The sequence below is a fragment of the Microtus ochrogaster genome, chromosome 15 (assembly GCF_000317375.1).
Source record: "Microtus ochrogaster isolate Prairie Vole_2 chromosome 15, MicOch1.0, whole genome shotgun sequence".
Lineage (NCBI taxonomy): Eukaryota > Metazoa > Chordata > Mammalia > Rodentia > Cricetidae > Microtus > Microtus ochrogaster.
In genome coordinates this window covers 42,925,867-42,951,471 of record NC_022017.1, presented here as the reverse complement: position 1 = coordinate 42,951,471, position 25,605 = coordinate 42,925,867, and the positions used below count along the sequence as shown (strand labels likewise).

The 25,605-nt window shown below is 44.6% G+C and overlaps 1 protein-coding gene and 1 pseudogene across 1 annotated transcript in view; both read right to left on the bottom strand.

Annotated features, from left to right (window-relative positions):
* Positions 1-14,749, bottom strand: part of Tmem65 (transmembrane protein 65) — a 35,265-nt gene extending 20,516 nt beyond the window's left edge. The window contains exon 1 of the mRNA XM_005354575.3: positions 13,987-14,749. Coding sequence (XP_005354632.1) covers positions 13,987-14,272 — 286 coding nt within the window. The 5' untranslated portion in view covers positions 14,273-14,749. The remainder of the gene's footprint in view (positions 1-13,986) is intronic.
* LOC113456758 lies at positions 10,113-10,251 on the bottom strand (annotated as a pseudogene).
* Positions 14,750-25,605: the final 10,856 nt, after the last annotated feature.

Sequence of the window (25,605 nt, the reverse complement as noted above, 5' to 3'; positions counted from 1 at the left end):
AACCTTTATCAAAATGCCATCATCCTGGTCTCAGGTCTCTGACTATGATAATACAAAGCAACCCAACAATCACACTGCGTCCTCCTCCTCCCTGTCCTCCTCACTATAACAGTTGGCCTGGGATTAGAAGTGCGCGCTCACACTCAGTTCACACTTTTCATGTCCATGATGCACCACTTTCATTTTCCCCATCAACTCCTGGTTCATTTGTCCATTCGTTTGATGGTTGTTTGTTGAGACAGGGTTGCAGTGCATTGCCCAGGGTGGCTTAAACCCCTGAGTTCAAATAACCTTCTTGCCTCATTTTCCCAAGTAGTTACACCTACAGTTATGTGCAACCATGCTTGATCTTCAATTCCCTATTGGTTTTCCACTCTGTGAAATGTTCCACGGGTTTATCACTAGGAGACAAGAAGAAACACACAGCATGCTCTTCTTCTGACAATGAAGAGCAGAATGGATACACAGTAACCAAGTATGAACACCTGTGATGAGATTGGTCACGATCACCACACACACCTGTGTTTATAGAGTGACTTGTGAATTGAGGCGCTCAACAAAATTCATAGAAAAGTTTGCACTTTATACAATTATTCGAAGTTAAAAATTGCAGCCACGTTTTTGGAGATGACACTGCAGCTAAATCACCACCATTCAAATCCTGGGAACCATATAAAACAGAAACAGCCTAAGCAAATGAAAAATAGATTATTTAATAAATTATGCGTAAACTCTACATATGCAAATTAAGAAATTATTTTCCTCAGAAGCTGAATGTTTTCTTTCTAAATTATTCAATTTTACTAGCATTCAACTATCAGCGCAGGCTTTTACTAATCTATGATGAAGCCAAATTCATCTTGTTAAACCTTGCATTTAAAAATAAGGGAATTTTACCACAGACTGGCTAGAAAGTTTTTCAATCTGTCTTTCCACTTATGGCTGGAAAACAAAAGAAAACCTTAATAGTTATCCTTTAAAAAAAAAAAACTCATAGAAAATTGTCCCTGGTATCCAAGAGTTATAGACACAGAGCTGGCAGAGTGTAAAAACAGACACAGGTAAGTAGAGCGCTGGACCACACACTGTGACCTTCCTGCAGGAAGAACTGCGCTCCTGACAGAGGACAGCCTTCCCGAAGAGAAAGGCTTTGGGCTTAGCCTTAAAGCACTGCCCAAGCCGGGCAATGGTGGCGCATGCCTTTAATCCCAGCACTTGGGAGGCAGAGGCAGGCGGATCTCTGTGAGTTCGAGACCAGCCTGGTCTACAGAGCTGTTCCAGGAGAGGCTCCAAAGCCACAGAGAAACCCTGTCTCGAAAAAAACCAAAAAAAAAAAAAAAGCATTGCCCATTGTAAACAAGCGGGAGAGGAGAAATGGGGAATGATTCCTTCCCATAGATGTAGCCCAACAGTCATGAGATGAGACTAAGTCCGGCAGGCATTTATGCAAAGGGTGAGGAAGGCAGAGTGATACACGACACGTCTCACAGTTAAAGCTGGGTGTGGGAGCAGACGCATAGCAGGTCCAGAGGTCAGGCTGGAACAAGGTACTGAAATCCACTTTGGTTGAGGAGTGGTAGGGACATGCACTGGGTGTCAGTGCCCAAACAGAAGTGAAAGGACATTGGCACGAGAAAGCAACAGCAGTGCTGGTGGTGGCACGCTGGTGACAACAGAATCGGTGACTAGAAAAGAGATATATTAACACTAATAGCAGTCACGGCTCCCCGTCCTTCTACCCACTCTTCCGCAATGCTCCCTGAGCCCTGCTACAGCTGCCCCACTGCTACTGACGGCTCAGTCACTTACTCCCAGCACCCTGAACTGTCATGTACATCTGCATGAACCACCACCTGACAGAGGAAGCAGCTTCTCTGACTAAGGCTGGAGGGCAGCATCTATACAGATAAATATTTAAAAAAAAGTTTGACAACATGACCACTTAGCAAAACAATATCAATAAGTTCTCCCCGTGGGCCTATGACTTCTCTAGACTTGGGTTTTCAGTGTTTTCAGTGCCAGGCATGACTTCAATCCTGGGGAGCAGGCCTCAAATCCAATCAAGAGAGTAGTTGGTTACCCTATAAACTGTCCTGCCTTTATTGTACCTGTAGGCACAACTTGACCCCCCACCCCTACTCCACCCCCAGCAGCCTTCGAGCACTGGGAAAACTAGCCAGCAGGGAGAGAGAGTGCTCTGGTTAATTCAAGATTGATTTCATCAAGTCCTGCAACCAATGTGGTATCTTCAGCAACAGGGTCTTACAATCTAGCTGTGACAGGAACAGTAGCAACAGCCACTATTGTATGGATGACTCCGGGGCCTCCCTGGGCAGCATTCATAGAGAGATGGCCTGTACACAGCACTGAGATTTTCACTAATAAACTGTCTCCTGGGAGCAGTACTGTTCACTTGTGGTACCTCTGTTCAAATGCCCTCCCCCCTCCTGCACACACACACACTTTTAATTGTATTTTTAATTAGTTTACAAACTAGTAGGGTCTCTAAGATTTCTTCAAACATCCTTAGTCTTGGTCTTGGTTAACCCTTAGCCAATACCTCTTCTCCTCTGGCAAAGTGTTCTTGTTCAAAGTGCTCTGATCGCAGTGAACACTGGCTGTACAATACAAACTTCAGCTGCCTGCAGTCCTAAGAGAGGGCTCTCAGCAGCCACAGTCTGAGGGAGCATGGGAAGCTGAAGCTGGAGAATACTGATTTACCTAAGGCTCTAGACTCTGCCCAGAATGGTCTACTGTCAACAGCCCTCCTTCTTAGAAGTGAGACTAAGAACTCCCCACCACCTCAGAACAATGAAGAAGGGTCACCCCAACTCCAGAACTGGCCTCAGGGGCAGCTGAGTCTTCTCTTCAGCCTTTATTCCTTTCCCTGCCGAAGCTGGGCCTGGGTCTCCCTTTCTCTCCCACGGTAAGGACTGCAGCAACAGAACCCGATACACTTCTTGCCTGTCATTCTGTGTCGCACAGACTGCTCCCAAGGTTCTGTAACCTGTGACTGAGACAACAGGGCTTCATCCCAGGAATTCAGTTCCTAATGATTCACGGAAGGGAAAAAAATGTTTACTGAACAATACTTGGAAGTCTGTAAATGTGAGCTTGTACCAAAAAATTCTGAGTAATCAAAAATAAGTGCAGAAATCTCGGGAGGAGAACAGCACTTTCAAAAGGCAGATGAAAATGCTCTGTGTCTGGAGACATATTCCCTGACGAAATGCTTGACTGGGGAGTATGTTCTAGGCAACAACAGGAAATAAAATAAAATAAAATAATCCAGCCACGCATCACTTAACAGGGGCACATCCGAGAAAAGCACTGTCAGGAAATTCCAGTCGTGCAAATGTCACAAAGTGTATTTAAACAATTATCCTGTCGCCAGGCAATTCCGAGTTTCTGGAGCACCATGGTATATGCGGTTCACCACGGCCACGGTTTGAGCATAGCCTGACTGATTTCCAAAGATGCGGTGGGCCCTAGGGTAGTGCTGCTGAGGGTGACAGAATCTCTCTCTACAAGGCGGAGTAATTCCTTAGGTCCTTGGGGATAGGCCCTAGAAAGGGACTATGGGAACCTATGAGATCCAGGGTCTGTCTGTCTCTCATGCACATCCTTCCTCCCCTGCCCCTGACTTCGTGTATGGAGACTGTACCACTTATGCCTCTATCCATCTGCTAATGGCTTCCACAGGACTCCCATGCTGCTGTCTGCACCATGAAGGAATGCAGTCATGAGGCAGCTGCAGGGCTTGAACAGTTAGGCTTCTCAAGACTCTTCCTCCAAAACTCCAAGCTAAGTTCTATGTTGTAATAAAATCAGCTGTCTCAAATATTCACTTTAGCAGTACAAACCTGGCATTGGGCACAGCATCTGAATGTGGCTTCTGTTATACATTATTCATGCTTTGTAGCTACAAAACCATATTAACAGGTCATGTTTCCTTTGAAGGAAACCCCTTCAAAGCAGAAAAAAAAAATTCTAGGATAATTTCTTTAACATATAAGACCGTTTGCACATGCAAATCTAAAATTCTACCACTTTGTAAAATGTACCACATGTTACACAGCATAGTGATGATACTTGTTTACACTGCTCAACTCAGATGCACCTACACTTACTATCTGTATGGCTTCAATTTCCTACTACCTTAAAATAAACAAACAAACAAAAAAAAGTTCTAACCTTTGTTATTTAAAATACAGTCCCTGAGCCTGTAAAACATGGAAATCCCTGGGAACTCACGAGGAAGTGTAAAGCCTTTAAAGCTACTGAGACAGATGCTTCATTTATATCCTATTTTCAGATAACATACATATAATAAACGCTGTGAAAGCAAATCTCCTTTCCACGGAAATACCGAGAGCTACAAGAAACACTATCCATGTCTATAATGAAATAAGACCAAAGTCAGTTCACATGTAAATCTTATTTCAGACCCCTAAGAGAACGGCAGTCCAGGGCAAGCAACTGGAACCTTGTCAAGAACCTACAAGGGCAGAGGAGACATTAGCAGTTGTGTGCCTGAGATGGATGAAACCATACACCATTAAAAGAGTCCAGCTAGAGCAGATGAAGAGCAGACAAGGCAGCGTGAAGGCTGATGGGAGTGCAGAGACGCTAGGAGTCTGCCTGCATCTCCTTGAAGATTTCTACTCAAAATTATCCACAATGAACCAACCCAAAGTGTTTCTGACGATGGTTGCCCATAACATATAGTGTAACTCCACTACACCGTGCTTCTGACTGCCACTCAAGGCCAACAAACGAGGCTCAAATCCAGGACTACTAGTCCCATTCCCCATCTTCCTAGGAACAGAGAGCTATGCGAATTCATGTCTTCCAACCAAAGGGCACCTGATGCCCCAGAAATTTACTTCTACAGCTTCTGAGTCTGAACTGCTCATAGCTGATAATTTATCTACATACAAACTAGACATTGCTCAGTTTTCCTGCACATGGTGCTAATGTAAACGCTGGCAAATCCCACTCTGCCTCTTAAGCTTCTCACCAAGAACAGATCCACCTGCTGAACAGCCACACATTCTCTACAGAACGCTGCCAATGAGTGTGACTCGTTTACATGTGAAATTTAAGTTTTTTCATAATGAAAATTCTTAATTACTTTTCAGTTTTCCTCAAACAGAGTAGATTGCTGAGATTACAGCAATGGAAGATGACCCTCTAGACGGCTGCCTACAAGGTCACTTTTATTGCTGGTTCTAGGAAAAATGTTAAAATGTCATCCTGCTATGAAGCCATGTTTCGAAGGGTAGCACAATATGCAAATAAATTGAGGGTCGGAAAGGGGTGGAGACAGAGAAAGACAAGATATCTGAATTTACACAGCTTGGAAATTACGTCTGTGATGAACTAGAATCCTACTCGGGAGCCACCTGTGGCAATGAGCCCCATGGGGTAAAATCTAGCCCCACAGCAACCTTCTGTACCCCAAGTTCCCTTTACAGAGTCAGACCCTTCCTTATCTGTGTTTCCTTTTTCACCAACTAAATTTGGCCGCTCCCCGTGTGACCATCATAAACGACTTCTGAAACAGACACTGCTCCCTCTTGTTCTTCACGCCAAGGGACACCCCCACCCAGTGCCCCTCTCTCACCATCTGAACTGCCCGATCACCCACTCATCTGAAATGCTCTCTTCCTTACTTAGCTTTCAAATCACATTCCATCTCCGTCTAGACATCCATAGCCATCTACTTCTGGTTTTCCTTCCTCTCCCCATCCAGGAAGCACCGGTGCATCTCAGAACGACCTCCTAAGAGCTTTTCCTTGCACTCCACTCACTTTGAACGCTAGTGCCCACTGGATAGCCCTCCGTAATTATCTCACAGGCGCACAGTTTACAGAACGCTGTGAATGAACTCAAACACTAGCGTCCAGACTTCTCCAAACCTCTACCCAATCTTATTAACTACGCTGCACACTGAGGTCCCTTACTGACAAAGTAATGATGCCGTGTGTGTGTGTGTGTGTGTGTGTGTGTGTGTGTGTGTGTGTATTGAATATGTATTTGTGCACATATACAGAAGACAGGCTAAGTTATGGTACCAGCTGGGTATGGTAATGCAGGCCTACGATGCCAGCACTTAGGAGTTTGAGGCGACACCACCTCCAAAACACAAGCAAACATACAAAAGAGATAACACTGGCAAGAATTGATTTTAGTTATTATTTTTGGATGTTTGTATATTCATCCCAGTATAAATATTCAAAAAGGAAGAATAAGAATTGAAGTTTTAAACCCAGGCAAAGCAGGGTTATAACTCAAATAGGACATGCAGCTTGAAAGATCTTGGACAAAGTACCCTTAGCCTCTGTTTGTCAATCTAAAAAAAATAAATAAATGAAAACATCCTCCAAGAATAGTAAACAGGGTAAGTACATGAAAATTCAGTTCAGTATATCTAGCAGCTACCCAGTAACCTACACACAGCAGTAGTGAAGACATGTCTATAACAGCAATCCCTGTAACAATAATACACAACAAAAACCCAGAAGTTACCTGACAAAATTCCAGACTGACTTTTAAATTACAGATTTTTTTTTAACATGCTGAACAGTCTATCCTCAAATTCAGAAGGAAAACAGGAAATCTGATCTAAGCCAAGAACATCATTCTAACTTAAATTTCTAGCAGCTTAAAGATTCATAAAAAGACTTTTTGAGTGTTTAGAACAATGATAATCCAACCATATCCTAGATGTTATTAATAAAAACACTCCCAAGGAAATCTTCACTGAGAAAGCTGAGGCTGGATCTATAACCAGGTGATGGATGTCCCTGGTTGGCTGGAAAGACAAATGAGTATTGGTCCCTGAAGTATCAATCAGAATTAAATCTTCTTTGGGGGGGGGGGGGGGGCGTGGAGGGACACAGGTTTTGTTTTACTAATAAAAGAAAAATAAATTATAAGCACTGTGGAATGGTAACAAATAACAGAATGGCACACAGTGGAAACACCAGCAGAAATGCCAGAAGCACACCTCCTCACAGAGCAGGAAAGAGTCACCAGGGATGAATGAGAACAGAGCAGAATGTGTGAGTATCCTGAGGGGTCGGGAGTGGAGGGGGGGGGAAAGCAGGCTAAGCCCAACATACTTCCCTAAAACAGCTGTGTTCCGCAGGCATTTGGGGTAATGACTAGTATGCCTACAAATAGAAGTAGGCTCAGAGAAAATCATCATACCAAACTGCAGTATGGAAGGCCTCTGGCATTTAGTGGAGGGTACGTTGTACACATTCTCACACTTTATCTAAGGCAGAGAAGGGAGTATGTCCAAATGTAGCACATCAAAAGTCAGAAGAATAAATGTTTCATAGTTTCCCTGCAAATTCTTTTTACAAGAACCTCACATTAATTGGACTGTTTGAGGTGATTTTTAACATGTAACTACTTGTTACATGATTATGTGCCTTAAAGAAGATATAAAGCAGTAAGCGAAAGACATGACTGAAATCCTATAAAGCTACCTACTAATTAATTCAACCGACTAGAATAATATGTTAATAAAATCTGCACTCAGGGATTTGGTCTGTTTGTTCCAGTGATTTTATAAGCAGGCACGCCACAGGAAAGCAGACAAGAATGTGATTATGCAAACATCACTATTTTTAGAAAAACTAAATCTCGACTAAGAATGACTTAATATCAAGTCATACCCAACATTCAAGATCATGCAACTTCTTTCAGCTCCATGTGATCCTATTCATGATCCTATAAATCACTGGTTTTATAGTGTTCCAACTCTCCTACCCACAAATTTGTTCATTAAAAACTTGCTTGCCATAACTGCTATAGAAGAAGAGGAGGAGAAGGAGGAGGTGGAGGAGAAAATACCAAATAGTAAATCAAAGAAGGGTGACATTTGATTTATTTGAAAGCCATACTTTCTAACTTGCTAATGTTTTGAATTTAGTTAAAATGAAGAAACAACATAATCAAGGAAAATAGTTATCAATAAAGTTCATTGATCAGACAGATGACAAGTTTACTAATTAGGTTAAGAATTATCCTCAGGACACAAATCGCTGTCAAACAAAACAGTGAAGTCGGGGCAGTGGCACGTGGCAAGTAGCAAGCATGAAGCTAATGAGAGGAGAGACAAGTCCCAACAGCTAAAGAAACCATCTCAACGTTTCATATAAATGACATCTCTCAGACAGATTTTGATAAGCCTCTTTCTGCAAGGCTCCACATTCCCTACCATCCAAGAAACATTTAGCTACACTTAGAGACATTTTTGGCCAACATAGCTAGGAGAGTGTGGAAGGAGGCCGCCAGCAAATAAATGGTAGGCACAGAGAGGAGGGCTGTTTAATATCCTATGAGACAGCCCCCAAAGCAAAGAATTACCCAGCCCAAAATGCCAACACCTAGAAAGTGGTAAATCCTGACAGAAAGAGAGGAACACTGTGCATCTCAGCAGCTAAAAAGAATCACTGTAGCAGCACCTGGTATGGGAACCAGTGTTCAAAAGGCGATCTTATACCCTATAAAAAATTAACACAATGATCTGTAAAACCTTCAACAGAAAATTCATTTAAGATACAGATACAAAGAAACTAAAATATTTGGCAGAATCACTCGCATAAAATACTAAGTTCTCTTTCCTTGAATGTGGAATGAGCCCTAGAGATGTGCTTTCTTGATCAACAGCATGCAGCAAGGAGGGCAGTGAGGGCCTTCGAGACTAGATCATAACAAGTCTGGAGGAAGCTGGATCAGGGGCCTCAAAGATGTCCACAGACTTATCATCCAACCTTTGAGTATGCTACCTATATAATAAAGGGACTTTACAAGTGTAATTTAAGATTTTAAGGGGAGATTATTCTGAATTATCTGGTTGAGTCCTAAATGTTGTCACAAGCTTTATAAAGGGGCATGTGCAATGAGGCCTGTCCAGGGCATAATAATTGCTAATTGAAAACTAAATGTAGTCACAAGAGTCCCTACAAAGGGAAGGCACAAAACACAACAACAAAAACAAACAAAACAAAAGTCACCTTAATAGCAGAGATCAAGAGATGGGGCCAAGAGCCAAGGAATGCTAAAAGCTGGAAGAAAAAAGGAACAGATTCTCCCTGGAGACTCCAGAAGGACTGGACCTTGCTGACAAACACCCTTCAAGACTCACTTTGGATACTGAGTTGCCAAAACTCTAGAAGAGTAACAGTGTGTTGTTTTAAGCAGGAGTGGTGCTAACTTGGCACAGCAGCAATGAAAACTGACACAAAGTTTTACAGCTTCTCTTATCCATCTTGAACATTTCCTCTACGAGCTCTAACCTATTACCTAAATGCTGCAGCCATTCTGAATATGCCACTCACGTGACTGAGGAAACCCGTCTCTGCCTGAATCAGCAGTTCTAATTGGTCCAGCCCGCTGTGAGTAAACCCTTTTTGGACCCTCTGGTTAGCCACTCCTGCCCTTTTGCTGAGTGAGTCCAGTTGGGGCTATCCCTCCTACATTTCTCTTTTATTATCTCAACTAAGACACTGAAAAGTCTTTATTCCTGTGTCTTAATTGGCATAGGAAGTGCTTTTTTTTTCTCTTGGAGCAAAACCTGAGACCATTCTAATCTATCCCAGAGGCTAGGATGTTGGCACAACTGCTTCTTTCTCATATGATCCTGAAGAACAGACTCTGGAGAAGAGGGAGAGAGTTTTTAAAGGCACAAGACCCCTAGGAGAACAATCTCCACGACAAAACTTGATCATGTATAAGGACGCTAGAAGTCCAGCCCAAGAGAAGCCAGACTTTTACTGTGTCAAAAGCCCTTTAGGTTACTTGCCAGCACTTCAAACAGAGGCTTGGCCTACCTTAAATAAACAACCACAAAAGGGGAGGAGTGAAGACGTACAGTTTAGAATTATCTAAGTAACATGGACTGGAGTACGTAAGTGATAAAAATAAACTTTAAAAGTACACAATTACTGTTTACACAAAGAAAAATAAATAAATAAAAATAAACTTTAAAAGTACACAATTACTGTTTACACAAAGAAACAAAAATTGTAAGCTAATGTGTCTTCTGTTGTCAGAAAAACTGCACTATTCACCTTGAAATATTTTTTTTTTCTTTTCAGAGTAAAACACAAACACAGTCCCTCCCTACCACAAAATATACAGTCAAGTTTGCCCCATTTGGGGAAACCGCAGGGGTCAGCACATCCTAGGAAAACCACCTACTTGATTATGGTATCCCCTCAGCCAGGTAAGTGTCAACTTGGTATATCTTATTTGCCATATAAAAAAAATCTTTTTTAAAGTTTTGAATACATTTAACAATAATATTCCCTAAGAAGCTTTTTTTCAAATCTCATCTCTTATGGTATCTCTCCCAAAGCCAGGTCTTGTCTTACATAACTCTACAGTAACTGTTCATTAAACCTCAGTAAGTATGGCAATCAGCCTCCAGCATGACCTCATTGGCTCCCAAGCACTGATGCTATATTCACATCCTGTAGAGGACCCTCCTACAAGGTACCACAGTACACAAGAGCTGTTATTCCTAAGACTGCAATATAAAAGACTGGCTTCCAGACATCCTTCCTTCCCTGAGCACCCATCTTGCCTCCTCTATCACCCACCTCTCCAGGAATTCTACCTTGAAAGCTACCTACCCTGTAGAAAGGTCCATGTAACAAAGAACTGACAATGCCAGCCAGTAGCCATGTGAGTCCTGCTGGGAGGGAATGCCCCAGCCAAGATCTCAAAAAGCCAAAAGCTTGATTTCCATATCATGAAACACTAAGAATAAGAAGAACCCAAGTCAGTGGCTCCAGGAATCCAGAACTGTGAAGGAAACTGTGAGAGGCTTGCTCTGTGTTTCTGCATAATTTGTCTTTCAGTATCAGGTAACAACTAATACAGTGACTGTTACCTTGGTTCAAAAGCAAAAAAAAAAAAAAAAAAAAAAAAGACAGGATTCAAACAAAAATGAGGAAGAAGAAAGACTGCTTTAAAAATCTTGGCTTAAAAAGCCGGGCGGTGGTGGCTCACGCCTTTAATGCCAGCACTCGGGAGGCAGAGGCAGGCGGATCTCTGGGAGTTCGAGGCCAGCCTGGTCTACAAGAGCTAGTTCAGGGACAGGAACCAAAAAAGCTACAGAGAAACCCTGTCTCGAAAATAAAAAAATAAAAAAATAAAAAACCCTTGGCTAAAGCTAAAAGGCAACTGTAACAACTTCGGCTTGTCATCAGTCCTCCCAAAGAGCCATCAGCAGAATGCAGCCCGCTTCTGGGAGAGAGAGCCAGGTGTGCAGGTCAGAGTGCGACATGAACTTCTTCAAATTGGGGAAGAAATCAGCTGTGAACTGATTCTGGAGAGCTGCTATCTTCTCACAAGTCCTACCACAGGCCTGCTGTGGCACACGAGAAAGATAAGGACCAAGTGCCAAATTTCAGCAGATCTCATGACCCGTCTCAAAGAAAGATGATTTTTTTTTTCTTTCTGTAATGTTTCATCAAAGTCAGAACACTTCCTTGGATGATCTAAGCACCTTCCCAAGGGCACACAGGCTTTCTATAGCAAGAAACAGCCCTTTCAAGTGACTGGATGTCATCAGAAAGGGCAGCTAGTACTCATATATTTAATACATTAGTACATTAGATAGCATTTTAAAACATCATGAAGACGGGTGAGAGGGCTCACTAGGCGCTTGCTGCCAGGCCAAAGGGCTGGGTGTGATCTCATTGGAAGGAAAGACAGGATGACTCCCACTACATTGTCCTCTGGCCTCCAAAAGCATGAAGAGGCACACTCACAAACAAAAATAAGAGATTACAATATAATTAAAAATTAAGAAGAAACACTGGGAAAGCAAAGAAAAATATGAGAGGTTTTCTTTTGGGGGGGAAGCTACATCGATTTCAGCAATAGCATACATGAGCTGCACGCATTCCCAATGCAGTAAGATCCCTCGTGATTGATCAAAAGTAACTTACTAAGTAAGTCCAACTGTTCTCATAACTACATGTACTGGTGATGGAAACTGTAAGTGAGCACCGAGGCGGGCTAAAAATTAATGCAGCAGCACCTCTAAGTGTCACTTAACTCAAAAGGCAATGATTTAGTCAGGAGCATCCACAAAAACAGCTGGGCCAATGCCGAAGTCCTCTGGCCTATAAACAGGGAGCATTCACCCACCACATCCTTTCCTAGATATTCACCCTTTTCTCCTGAACAAACACGTTTACATTACCAATGGCATCCTCAAATAACTTAGGTCATTAGGCTTATTGATGCTAATGACCTCCATGGACTTGAGTTTCTAGGTTCTTCCAAGGATATCTAAAACCATCTTAGATTTAAAAGTACTACCTTCGTTAGAAAGTGTGGCACTCCTACCTGATACACTGCCAGCGTGTGCAAAAATAGTAACGTGTGAGATAAAACTGAGCAGGTCAGGCATTGTGGAACATGCTTTTCAGTAACAACTATAAAATTATAGTCACAGGGTCCTCTCTCATAACATAACATGTTGACAATGTAGAATTTCCAAGGTCTTGCTTTAGAAAAGGGAAACTGAATGTTGACATAGTCTTGCCTGAGTGACAAAATTTGACCTTCTAAGACATGACGACTTATATTGCTTTTCAAAGAACACGTTTTTAAGCCACACATAGCGAACACACATAGACTAAAATGTGCTAGTATTCAGTATGACTTCCTGTAATACTGTGATTCACCAACTGAATTGATTGGGATGCTGCATTTTCCTGTAAAAAGCATTGTGGGTAAGCAATGCTTGAAATTATCCACTACTTTATATTGGTTCACAATCCCCTAAACTGAGAAAAAAAAATTAAAGTAGTTAAAGGGTATAACTAATAAAAAAAAAAGTTTCTTAAGTAATAAAGGTAAGGTATGTTAATACGAGGTAAAACTCACTTTCCTCTCAGGCACAGGCCAATGGACAAACTTTTAAGGGGCCTGAAAGACACATTCCAAGTACATGCGCTCCACACTTCAGAACGTATGGAATGTTTATACATTATACAGTGCCAACTTCAACTATCTAAAGACTTTCCGACACATTCGAGCGTGATATAAAACAGTAGTGTGTTCTGTGTATACAACAGAATTTTATGTAGCAAAAATATATTTTAAGACTTAATCCATTTTTGTCTTTGCATCCTTTTGAGTCTTTTTCTGAACTTTTGGCCTTTTCACCTACACTCAAATCTGACCTACCACATTCCGCGCTCGTCTTAAAAATATCCTATCTTAACGTGTCTGTTTAAAAATAGCTGTCCCTTCATCCTTTCCCAATTATTTTTAAGTAGACGCGTGCTCTTCATTGTCAAGCCACAGATTCCCTATATTCAGCCACCCCAGAACTCCCTTATTCTTTCCAACTCGAAGGAAACAAAAACTGGAGTTCAATTCGAATCTCCAGGCTTCCAGGACACACATAGTGGCTGGCTCGATACATTCTTTCCATTCCGCGAAAAGATTTCCTTGGGCCGGTCCACAACCAGATGCAACAATGCACACCCTAGAGCATCCCTGACTCGGGAAGTTACACTCCTTTTGGGGGGGCGGGGGACATCCACGCACCTTCAAGAAAGTTTCTTCTTGCCTGCTCAGTTCGTAGCCCTTTCTTAGAGCAGGCAGGGCATGCCACCTGCATGGGTGCATGTTTCAGGAAGACACCAAAAGCTTAGGGAATGGAGGGCCGGAGAGAGGAGGCACATGGGACAAACCAAAACACAATCCCAAGAGTCAGCAGGCATTTCAGGCTGAAGCTCCTGAATTCCATGGCTAGCGAGGCCCCAGCCAGGCTTGGCCCCAGCTGCCTGGCACGACCCGTGCGTGTGCGTGTCCTACCTGCCTCGGGGACACTTAGGTGGTGGAAAGTTTCCCCTTTCCGTCGGTCCCAGGCGCGGGGCCAGCGGGTGGGGAGGCGACAGGGGTCCAAGAACGAAGTCTTCCCAGGCGGCCCCACCCGCTTACCTTGGGCGATGGCAATGGACTCGAAGCGGTGCAGCTCTTTGAGCAAGCAGCTCCTCTCGGTGGAGTGCAGACTGTAGATGAAATCGCGCGCGCCTTGCGCAGTGTTCAGCGCCTCCATGGGCTCCTTCTTGGGGTGGGTGCCAAGGAGCCGGGGACCGCCGGGGACCCCGAGCGCCAGCAGTCCCCGGCCGCAGCCGCACCAGGACGGCGGGCGGGGCGCGGCGGCAGGGCCCGGCCTCAGGCTGCGCACCGTCCGGCTCCCCAGCAGCGGCAGCAGCCGGGACATGGCGTTGGAGCGCGACCCCCGCGACAGTCCCTGGCTTCGGACGCAGCTGGACAGAGGCTCAGGAGCTGGGCTCAGCCCCGCCCCGCCCCGGCTCCTCCAGACGCACGGCCCGAGCACCGGGCACCATGCACTCGGCGGGCCCGCACGGCGACCGCCTCCTCTGCCGTGCCAGCCCCGCTTCCCGCAGGCCCTGAGCCCGGAAAAACTTTCTGTGCGGCAGCCGGGCCGGGAGCTCGGAGCGGGGAGGGCAGTGCGAGCGGGCGGGCGCCTCCCGGTTGAGGAGCGGCGGCGCGGGCGGGCGGGATCAGCGAGCGTGTCTGATCTTCCAGAGGGATGAGTCACCGCGCGCCGCCCTCCTTCGGCGCCGCCCTCCGCCGGCCGCTTTCCCACCCTCCGGCCTCTCGCTGTCCCCGCTCGGTAGGGCTGCGGCGCCCTCAAAGCAACCGCGCCGTCAATCAGACCGGAGCCGCAGCCGCCACCCCTAGCGGTGGAGCGCGGGATGGCAGGGCGGGGCGGCGGCGAGGAGGCGGGGCTTGGGCGGAGCCACGCAGGCGCAAAGTCTCCCTAGAGAAACCTCACCCTGGAGTCTCCGCCCACTCCCTTGCGTAGAGAGGGAAGACAGGGGCTCGTACCCGGGTTGGTAGTGTCTGCTTTTGTTAAATGCACTGCAGGGAACAGCAGAGTTTAGGACCCGCGGTCGGCGTGGTGCTACGGCTGCCGCCCGGCTCTCTACAGCATCTCTCTAAATCCGGAGCTTGAATAACCCTGGTGGAGCAGCGGGGCGGCTAAGAGCCTCGTGGGGTCACCGCACCTGCCCAGGCCTGTAGGAAATGGAGCACAAAGAGCCGCGCCCTTTGCGGAGTGGGTGCCCACCGCAGCCAGACAGCTCGGCGCTGAAACGCCCGCTCTGGCCGCTCCCTGGGGAGAGCAGGGCCGGTTCTACCCGTCCCGAGAAGAGGCGGGCGGGTTTGAGACTGAGACTTCAAGGTTTAGGGAGGAAAACACCGTTCCCTGGCCTGATGACAGCCGCTTACTTGCAGACTGCTAATTCTGGAGCCAGAGGCAAACTTGTAGTAAAACCTTATTTGAGTGGTCTCTAGTGATTTACGACTTTCTGTGTGCCACGCAGAAGAAAAAATTCCGTGGTCCCTCGTCTCCAGACCCTAGATATCTCCGAGGCCTGGGTCAGGTGTCACCTACTCCATGAAGCTTTCCCTTCTTCGTAAGGGGGAAGATGACAGCTTTATCTGAACCTATCTAAGGACACTTAGGCACCCTATCTTAGAAAATAAATCTGCTTAGACGATAAATCTACTCAAGTGTAATCAAGATCCAAATCCCCATCTTTATCGTAACCACAGCTGCTGCCAGCTCAGAACCTTGTGTCTCGTAAATATGCTATAAGCGGGTAAGATGGTACTGTCAGCCCTCTCTAACTATGGTTCTGAATCTGCAGATGAAATCAGTCTCAGATCCAAAGTACTTGGGAAAAAAATGTGCCCCTGCCTGGAGCACATGTCTTTTTTTTTTCTTGTGATTATTCCCCTAATACATCAGAGCAATAACTATTTCATGTGCATAGACTTCCTTGGTTACTGCAAATAATTGAGAGGTGATCTAAAGTATGTCAGAGGACCTGTATTTTCATAAACGATTTAGTTAAAATTGATGTGTCCAAGCTGAGGGGGAAAGACCCTTGGCCAGATTGGGTAGCACCTTCTGCCAGGTGACCAGAGAGGAAGAGGACTCTGGGAAGTCAGTACCACTTGTTTGCCTGCCTTTGAATCTCACTGGTGAACATGTCCATCTTTGTTACTGACGCTGCCTTCCCCTGACAACACCGTTCAGCTTCTTCAACCTTCCAATCTGGAATGCAGACCAGAAACCCTCCAGGAATCTCCCAGGTCCTCGGCACCAGGTTGGGACTGTGCTTCCTGTACTGTGTAGGAGTCCCTGCTAGCTCTACAGCCAGCAGAGAAACACACCACCAGAGGCAAGGAGGGAGCTGGGTTCAGCATGACTTAGATAGTCTGGAGTCTGACACCAGGCTAGTTTATTTTAGACATAGTTAAGTACAGAATGACTCTTGAAGAAAGTTTCCTGGTAACAACTGTCCCAATCCCATGTGCACAATAAAGGGTAAGATGTACCTCATCGAATGCCTTTGGCAGTGTACCATGTGACCTCTACCATGAAGCTGGGATGTATAGTTTAAGAGCCTAGGATCTGGTCTCGTCTCTGACTGAGATAGCATAGAGGTAAGCATGGGTTCTACTGACTGAGAAACAAAGCTAAAGGTCTGGGGAGGAAGAGCCTGGGACAAGCATTCTGGGAGATGTAGGTGAGGCCTGGCGCTTACAGATAGCAAAGGTCACCAGGTCATTAACAACATCCACTGCCGAGCCAGGCCATGGTGGCGCATGCCCTCAATCCCAGCACTCGGGAGGCAGGCAGGTCTCTGAGAGTTCAAGGCCAGCCTGGTCTACAAGAGCTAGTTCCAGAACAGGCTCCAAAGCTACAGAGAAACCCTATCCGAAAAACAAAAAAATCCACTGCCAGCCTTCTGGGAGGAAAATGTATCCATTTCCTCCATTGAGGAGACAATGCTGTGTGATTAACATTCCTGGTTCTTCCAGTGCTGATCTGTGACCACTCATGTCCTCACAATACTGAGTGGCTTCTGTGTTCTCAACCTCTCTAGCATGCAGATGGTCATTGATGGACTGAAAGCGCATGCACACACACACACACACACACACACACACACACACTATAGATTATGTTTCTCTGCAGAACCCTGCCTGATGCACTAATCAGCCATTTCCTAAACATATTAATAGTACGTTATTAATCAAGGAGTGGTGAGGCACACTTGTAATCTCAGCACTTAGAAGGCAGAGGCAGGAGGATCAAGGAGTTCTAGGCCAGCCTTAACTACATAGTAAGTTCAAGTCCAGCCTGAACTACATAAAAGACCTTTTCTTTAAAATTTAAGTTGTATATTGTCAATAGTCATTCCCAACTGCTGCAGGATGTTTGAGCAAACAGTATGGGTCACTGTTTTACATTGCCTGCCTAGGGCACCTGATTGGTTTGATAAAGAGCTGAATAACCAATAGCTGGGCAAGAGAGGTTAGGTGGGACTTCCAGGGAAAGAGAGGAACTTGGGAAGAATCTAGGCTTACATGGAATATGCCAGCAAGACACAGGGAGAGAGTCGGACGTACAGAAAGAGGTAAAAAGTGTGGCAGAACGTAGATTAGTAGAAGCAGGTTAATTTAAGTTATGGAGCTAGTGGGACAAGCCTAAGTTAAAGGCCAAGCTTTCATAATTAATAATAAGTCTCTGTATTATTACTGGGGAGCTGGCAGTCCCAAAGAAAGTTCAACTACACTCAACAAATTAAATTTCTGTTGTCCACTGGCTTGGATAGTCCACCTGCCTACTAACTGTGGGCTTATCCTTGTGATTTGCCTTAGATGATAAAAGAGATACTACAAACCTGACCTGATAAGTATTTGTTCATATGGAGACTTACTGGAATGCCTTTCATGTGTAAAATAGTAGGAAAAATAAAATGGAGACGCAAGACACTTATGAGACAGGCTGCACCTAGAAGAAACGCATAAGTATTGAACGAGAGTGTGTTGTTTGTTACCTTTAGAAGTGAAGAACTGGCTGGGATGAGCCCAGGCTAAATTCACCTCCTGGAGCTCCACCCCTTCTCTCCCTCTCCCACATTCTAACCCTGTTAACAGCGTCACCTCTCTGACATGTCATATATACTCAGTGCCTTTCTTGCTACCCACCTGCAGGCCTGATTTATCCTGTGCTTCTCCACAGAATATACATGTACAAACCACAAAACCTCTTACTCCCTCTCTTCTCTCTTTGCTCAGCTCTGGGCTATTCAGGTTTTCAGAGAGAGGAAGTAGTTAGAAGGTCTGGCTAGTTCGCATCCATCAGCTGGCTAGGAAGTTCTCAAATTAGGGTCCAGTCAAATATAGGTTTGGGGGGGGCGGTCTATGGGAGCCGGGTAATGGCGACTAGCGTTGCTGAACATTGACTATGTGTCAGATGCTGTTCCAAACACTTCATATGTATCACCTCATTGGTTTTATCACATCTCTATAAAGTAGATGTCTGTATGCCCATTCAACAGATCAGCTAACTGAATACTATGTCTTCATCTCAGACAGACGAGCAATAGAAAAAGCTGACGGTTATCAAGGGAACAGTGCAGCCAATACACAGTAAAGACTCAAATCCAAGGACTGTGGCTCTGGCACATTCTTTCAGCTCTTGTCATCTGAAGCCTGAGCGGGCTGGATGGTCCAAGATGACCTCATGCATGTACCTGACAATGCACTCATGGCTGTAGACTCAGGGCCTCTCCTCCAAGAGGTCATTTCAAAGGATACTTCGGATTTCTTTGTTCAGCAACTAGATTTGAAAAATTCCAAAGTCATCCAGAGTATTATGATAGCAGCCTCCAAATATGTCACCAAATTGAGTTGTTCCACAGGTCACAGATCACACAGCCAGACAGACCAAATCAAGGCCCTTGAGTCACATTGTCTACATAGAGTTTTAAGAGCATGCCTTGAAATTCTTTTGTTCCCATGTAGAAGTGGGGTCTGTAGACTGGCCATGCTTAATCTTGATTGTCAAGTGATTGGATTAATAGAGGCCTTGGGGATTAGCAAATCATACTTCTAGATGCTTATTAGGTGCTTATAATGGCATTTTTCAGAGACGATTAAATCATGAGGGCTCTGACTTAATCAATAGAGTAATCACTTAATGGATTCATAATGGGATAGCATTACTGGGAGGAAGTAAAAGATATCCCAGCGCTTGAAGGCAGAGGCAGGCTGATCTCTGTGAGTTTGAGGCCAGCCTGGTCTACAAAAGCTAGTTCCAGGACAGGCTACAAAAGCCACAGAGAAACCCTGTCTCAAAAAATAAAATCTAAGAAAGAGCTATGAACTAGATCCAAAACTGAAAGCTGCTTTGGTCAAGTTGCCCCATGAGGCTCATCTTTATTTACCCATAATCAGCAAGAATACAACTGCATCCATGTCCAACATAACAAGCACACATGCATGTAAACACAGAAAGGGAGGCATACACATACCTATACCCGTGCAAGCACACATGAACACACACACACACACACACACACACACACACACACCTCTCTTCAGGGAAATACTTTGTAACTTTTCCTGTTTCCAGCATGCCCTCTGTGTTGGAGTTTGGAGAAACATTTTAATCAAGGTAAAAATAGGAAGGCTTTGAAATGATTGACAAATGATTCTACCTTGGAGGCCAGCAGAAAGGTCAGCAGAAGGATTTCAATGTCCTTGTTCTTTTGGAAGAAAAATGAGGCATTGATTTAAGACTTTTCTGAACACCTTTTCAAAAAGATGTATCACCATCCTATGACACATCTGAGTTCCACTCAGTACACTCTGTACCAGTCACTCAGGAAGTTACCGGGGGTGGGGGGACCCTACAAACTCTATAAGGCCTCTTCTGACCTAATTTTATCAAAGCTACCTGTCATTGTTGTCCAACAGTCAGAAATGGCCACGTGACTTGCCTTGGACAATGAACAGAGATGTGACATATTCCCTCTGTGTGTGTCTCTGTTCAACCATGCGGCTCACTCCTACCATGGAGAGATTCACATGTGCTGAAACTGAAGTCCCATATGTAGTAATAGGAGCGGCGGGGCTGCGTCCCCAGCACCCCGCTGCCCGCAAAGCTAGCTTTACCCGAAATAATTACACGGACACTATATTCTTTTAAACACCGCTTGGCCCATTATATCTAGCCTTTTCTCGGCTAACTCTCGCACCTGGACTAGCCCATTTCTAATCATCTGTGTGTAGCACCCCGGTGCGCTTGCCAGGGAGATTCTAGCCTACGTCCATCCTGGGTCAGAGCTTCATCGCGTGTGCCTCAGAGAGCAGAGCTCTCGCCTCTGCCCGCAAGAGTGGAGCATCGTGTCTCTCTGAGGCATCTGCCCCCCGAGAGGAGAGCTGTCAAGTCTCTGAGCTCACTTCCTCCTCCTCCCAGCGTTCTGCTCCGTTCACTCCTCCCACCTACATTCTAACCTATCAGGGCAAGCAGCTTCTTTATTTAATCAACCAATGACCTTCCTCCATCACCCATGGATTCCAAATCACCAAGCTCCAGTAAGAATACTAGCTGTCTAGTACGGTGGTTCAACACTAAGCAGACTTTTCATGGTGGAGAAATATGCCTTCTTCTGCTGGGTTACTGCGATTAGGGTTGCTGGATATGTAGCTAAGCTCATATGTGGGCAATAATTGATCCTTTGGGGCTCCAGATGTTAGTCTTATGAAGTTGTGTGCTTTCTTTCACTCTTGCTATTTCCCAAATCTGCCTAAAGTAACTAATTTTGACTCCATAATGTGTTGTTTTCCCTTCTGGGGCACAGGAAGAAAGACTCTGTTCTCTCTGGTTTCTAAGCTGTCTGTGAATTTGGAGCCACAGGTGTAAATTTTAGAGTCAACAGTGATAAGGAAAGAGTTAAATCTATGGAATATGTGCAAATGAAAATAACCCACCAGCCACTTAGTCCTGCAGGCCTGTGATCCCAGATGCTCAGAGGCTGAAGCAGAAGGGTTGCAAGTTCAAGGTTGGTCTGGGTAGCTTTATGAACCCCTGTCTCAAAATAAAAATAAAAAAATTAAAAAAAAACACAAAAAGAGAGTAAGATAGAGGCATACTTTAGAGGTAGGGTACCTGCAAACACGGGGGGGGGAGGCTCAGTATCAAAACAGGAAGAGGAGAAGGAGGAGAGAAAGAAAGGAAAAGGAGGGCTGGAGAAAGGTAAGGAGGGGGAAGGGAGGGAGGGAGAAAAGAAGAAACATAAGAGGAGATGGGTATCTGGGAGGAAATTAAGGGATAAACAACAGACGAGGACAGTCAAAGTAAAACTTGGAATATTACGTCAAGAGAGAAAAATTATGGCCATAGAAACCAAAGAGTGATGAGGTTCACAGAGGCATAAACCTGGTTCAAATGCACCAGCAAAGTGGAATGGTGGCTCAGCGGCTAAAAGCCTCGACTGCTGGAGGAGAAGCCTGGGGTTCAGTGCCCAGCTCCCAAATCAGGAGGCACACAACCCCCATAATTCCAGTTCTGGGGGATCCAGCACCCTCTTCTGCCCTCTGTGGGAACTGCACTCAAATGTAAAAACCCCACTCCAAACTGCCCATACATAATTAAAAATAAATCTTCAAATGCTCATCAAAATCAAGTAAATTAGGAATGAAAGTATGCTTATTTCATGATTTCTATGTGGCAAAAGACACTGAGATTAATATAAAAGGGTTTAAAAGAAAGCAAAGACTCACAGTCAGTGGGAGAATAAATAGGAGCAACAAAGTAAAAGATGCACAGTAATTAAAGCAGAGGGGAGGAGCCTGGCAAGCTACAGATGGGTGAAGAGCAAAGCTGAAATGGAGCAGAGTTGATCCAAACAAAGCCTCAAAGAATAAGATGGGGGGGGTCACTTGTGAAAATAGAGGCGTTGATATACTTGAGCTACAAATATTAAAAAAGAGAAATATAAACCCATGCAGCTGGGACTTTGCCTCTTCCTCATACGAGGAAAGATCTAGACGTTTCCTGACAGAAGGAGACCAGCAGGCAGAGGCTGCACACAATAAACAAAGGGGGAGAAACACACCTGGTTCTGACCTCTGGGCCTGCTGTCATCCCCTGCTCTGCTTCAAGAACACTGGTACCCATGCAGAAAGGGAATCTTTCTGAGCATCCAACGAAAGAGTTGAGCCAGACTGGCCTACAACACGGCCCACGGTTTGACGAGTCCTGCCACCACAGTGCGTTGATGTTCATTCTTGAATACAAACTGACCCAGGAGATGAAAGTCACTAGTTAATGGAAGCCAGAAAGACACATCCATAACAGCTACTACTCTTGTTGCTTTTGGGTAACTCTAAAAACACAGGAAACAAATCAAAACTTTTGAAAATGTGTAACATAAGCCAGGTAGGGTGGCACAGACTGGCACTACCAGCACTCAGAAGACAGAAGCAGACTGATCCTGAGTTTGAAGCTAGTCTGGGCTACATGGTGGGGCCCTCCCTGCCTCAAAAAGTGTCATAACAAAAGTGGTAACACAAACATTCCTTGCAAAATCAGGAGAAATACGACATCTATAAAACTAGGAGTATACAAAAATGGGGACATTCAAAACACATAAGAAAATCTCTTAAAAATTAAAAACAAACCTCCTGGTAGGTTAGCCAATCCTAAGTGGCCATCCCTAAACACACATACGTATGAGCAACACTACATGGCCATCGGGTTCTATTTATATATTCATGTGCGTATGTGTGTAACAACAATAATTAAAGAAGGGGTCATGAGGTTGAGAGGGAGGGAGGAATATGGGAGGAGTGGAGAGTGTGGGGTGGAAATAATGTAACTATTGTACTCATGCATGAAATTCTCAAAATAATAATGAAGCATAGGTCAAATTTAAAATATGCCCATTGATGCATTCTAAAAGATAATATTGCAGTAAAAAAATGAAGGCGATGAAGTAATGTAGAGGGCAGGAGCACTCACAGATCAGCACTGGAAAAACCAGCAATGTTAATCATGCAGGGTTTTCTCCTCGCTGGAGGAAATGGATACCTTTTCCTCTTGTAAGGATGGGAGTTGGTATTGTTGATAACCTGGTGACCTTTGCTATCTAAAGGGCTGGCTCACACTCACGTCCCCCAGACTATTATGTTTATCCCAGAGGTCTCCTCCCTAGACCTTTGGCTTCCTCTCTAGGTCAAAAGAGCCATTCTTAGAGGTGTCACGCATACTTTACAGCACACTGGCCTCTATGCTATCTTCGTCAGAGACCACACCAGTCCACCTTCACAGCTGAGGTCACATGAACTTTATAAAGGAGTCTTGGTGGACTCACACCTTAAGCTTTATCGTGCACATGGGATTGGGATAATTGTTACCAAGAAACTTTTTCCCAAAATTATACCATACTTAAACATGTCTAAAACAAGTTGACCTGGTGTTGGACTCTAGAGGTTAGAATGAGCACCAGGTAAGTTGTGCAATCTCCTTCTTTTCTCTGGCAGTTCATTTCCCTGCAGGCACACCCACCACAATGCAAGAAACATAAACATATGACAAAATGAAAAAAATCAACCTAAGAAGTCCAAGATGGTCAATAGAATTCAAAGTATAATTCCATGGCAAAGCGATTGCTTCTTCCATGAAGGCCTAGATATGATTTTTAAAAGGAATTTTGCTTATGTTAAGGAGAAAATGGTCAAATAAACATATGTCAACAAAGTTCCCAAAGTTGTAGGTCACAAATTTCTATACTGAGAGGGTCTACTGAGGTCTCAGAACAATTGTTGGAAAAAAAAATGCCCTTTGATATATTTCATCATGACATTCCAATCATTATGGATAAAGAAAAGAATCTTACTTAACTTCCTAGATGCAAAGTTCATGGTGATTGTTGGTAGGGGAAGTCCAAGTAGGAAGGATTTCATTTGAGAGTGTGTCTGATGTCTGAACAGTGATCTCTGGAATCCAGAAGAGAATCAACCAAATAAATTATTTCCAACCTAGAAATCTATTTCCAGAAGTCTAGGGTGAGGGCAGATTATGCAATTATTAGGCATTGAAGTCTAAAACTGTGTCTTGTGGTTCACATCAGGTATGCTTTATCATATCAAAAAGGCAAGCCAAGAGGTTCAGGAAATGGGATCAAATACAGGGCAGAGGCCCATTAATCAACAGAATTATACCTCTAGACAGCTGGTCTACCTGGAAACGAAGCAATGAAAAGTTGTATGATGAAATCTCCATGAACACCCAAAAGGGTTTGGAGAGCTTCAGGATAGCTAGCTTCATAGAATCCAGGAGAGACACATACCTGGAAAGAACAGGAAGCTCCCCCTCCCCTCCCCTCTGCTTCTTCCTGTACATCTCTTCATCTGGAGTCTCAGCACCATTCCTGAGGATAAGCTGACAAATATATTTCCCCGAGGTCTGTGAACTGATCCTAGGATGTGGGAACCCTGGTTTAGAACAGTGGGTCCTGAAAACAGTTTGGGGTTTGTGACTAGCACCTAACAGGGAAAGGTAAACTTGGGTGTCTGCTACTTCAACATTACTTGCTTTCAGCTTCTCTCCCTGTTTTCGTAACCCGCTGAGGCCAACAAGTGCTGCCTGTGTTGGGTGCCGACTGGCATGTTGGCTTGATCTTGTACAGGTCTTGTGTGGGTCACCGTAACTGAAGTGAGTTCAAGGATACAATGGCCATGCTATCTATGAGCAGTTTCAAACACTCCTTCCCATAAAAGCTTGACCTCTAGTACTTCCTCCTTTCCACCCTGCCTGTCCTTGGTGGGGTTTGACCATCGGGATTTGCTGAGTGGTGTCACCTGTCTATACTTGGAAAACTACCCCTTTGCAAAAAACTATCTTTGCAAAACATCCACATCTTAAAATGGATGTATGGATCTGACTGGATTCTGCTTGTCTAGCTGAATCTCTCATTATTTCCCTGTCCTTGGGCCGAACACCACTCCCTCAGAACTAGCCACTATCCCCACGCTCCTTACCCACAGTCCTGCCACCATTGCCTTCATATTCTCTACCTGTCTACTCTTTCCCTTTCTTCAAGGGGGAAGGTCTAATAGCTTCTTCATTCCCAGAGAATTCTTGGAGATGTTTTCCAGGAGTGATGAATTTTTCTAAGGAACCCCTCCACCCTCTCTGGTGTACTCTAGGACCCAGAAGCCTCCCTGAATGATCCCGTCTTCAAATTCATCGTTGTAGATAGCATTTCATCCTGCACATGGAATCCTCAACACGTTCATTGAATTTTTAAACTATGTGGTCAGTCAACCTTAGATTTTTATGGCACGCTGTCATTTGAAAGGCAAAGGAGAGGGGTAAGCTTAGGGAACTGTCATAACAGGACCCATCGATGCTGCCCTGGCTTCTACCAGGATAGGGACATGATTATTAGATTCCTAAGGGAAATGTTTTAATTGCTAAAAGGAAAAGTAAGTAATATGAAAACTTTGAATGTCATGTCCACTGTATATATACATAATAGTTGAGAGCAAAGCTGTAAGAATCACAGAGAATCTAGACTAAGAGTTTGCCTTTACTTCTCAGAAGCTGCAATCTTTGCATCAATGTAACGTCCTGAGCCTCAATTCCATTCCTGGACAAATTCAGAGAATGATGGTAGCCGTGTTCTGAAGCTGTGTGTCTGCATCAATAGCTCATGGAAA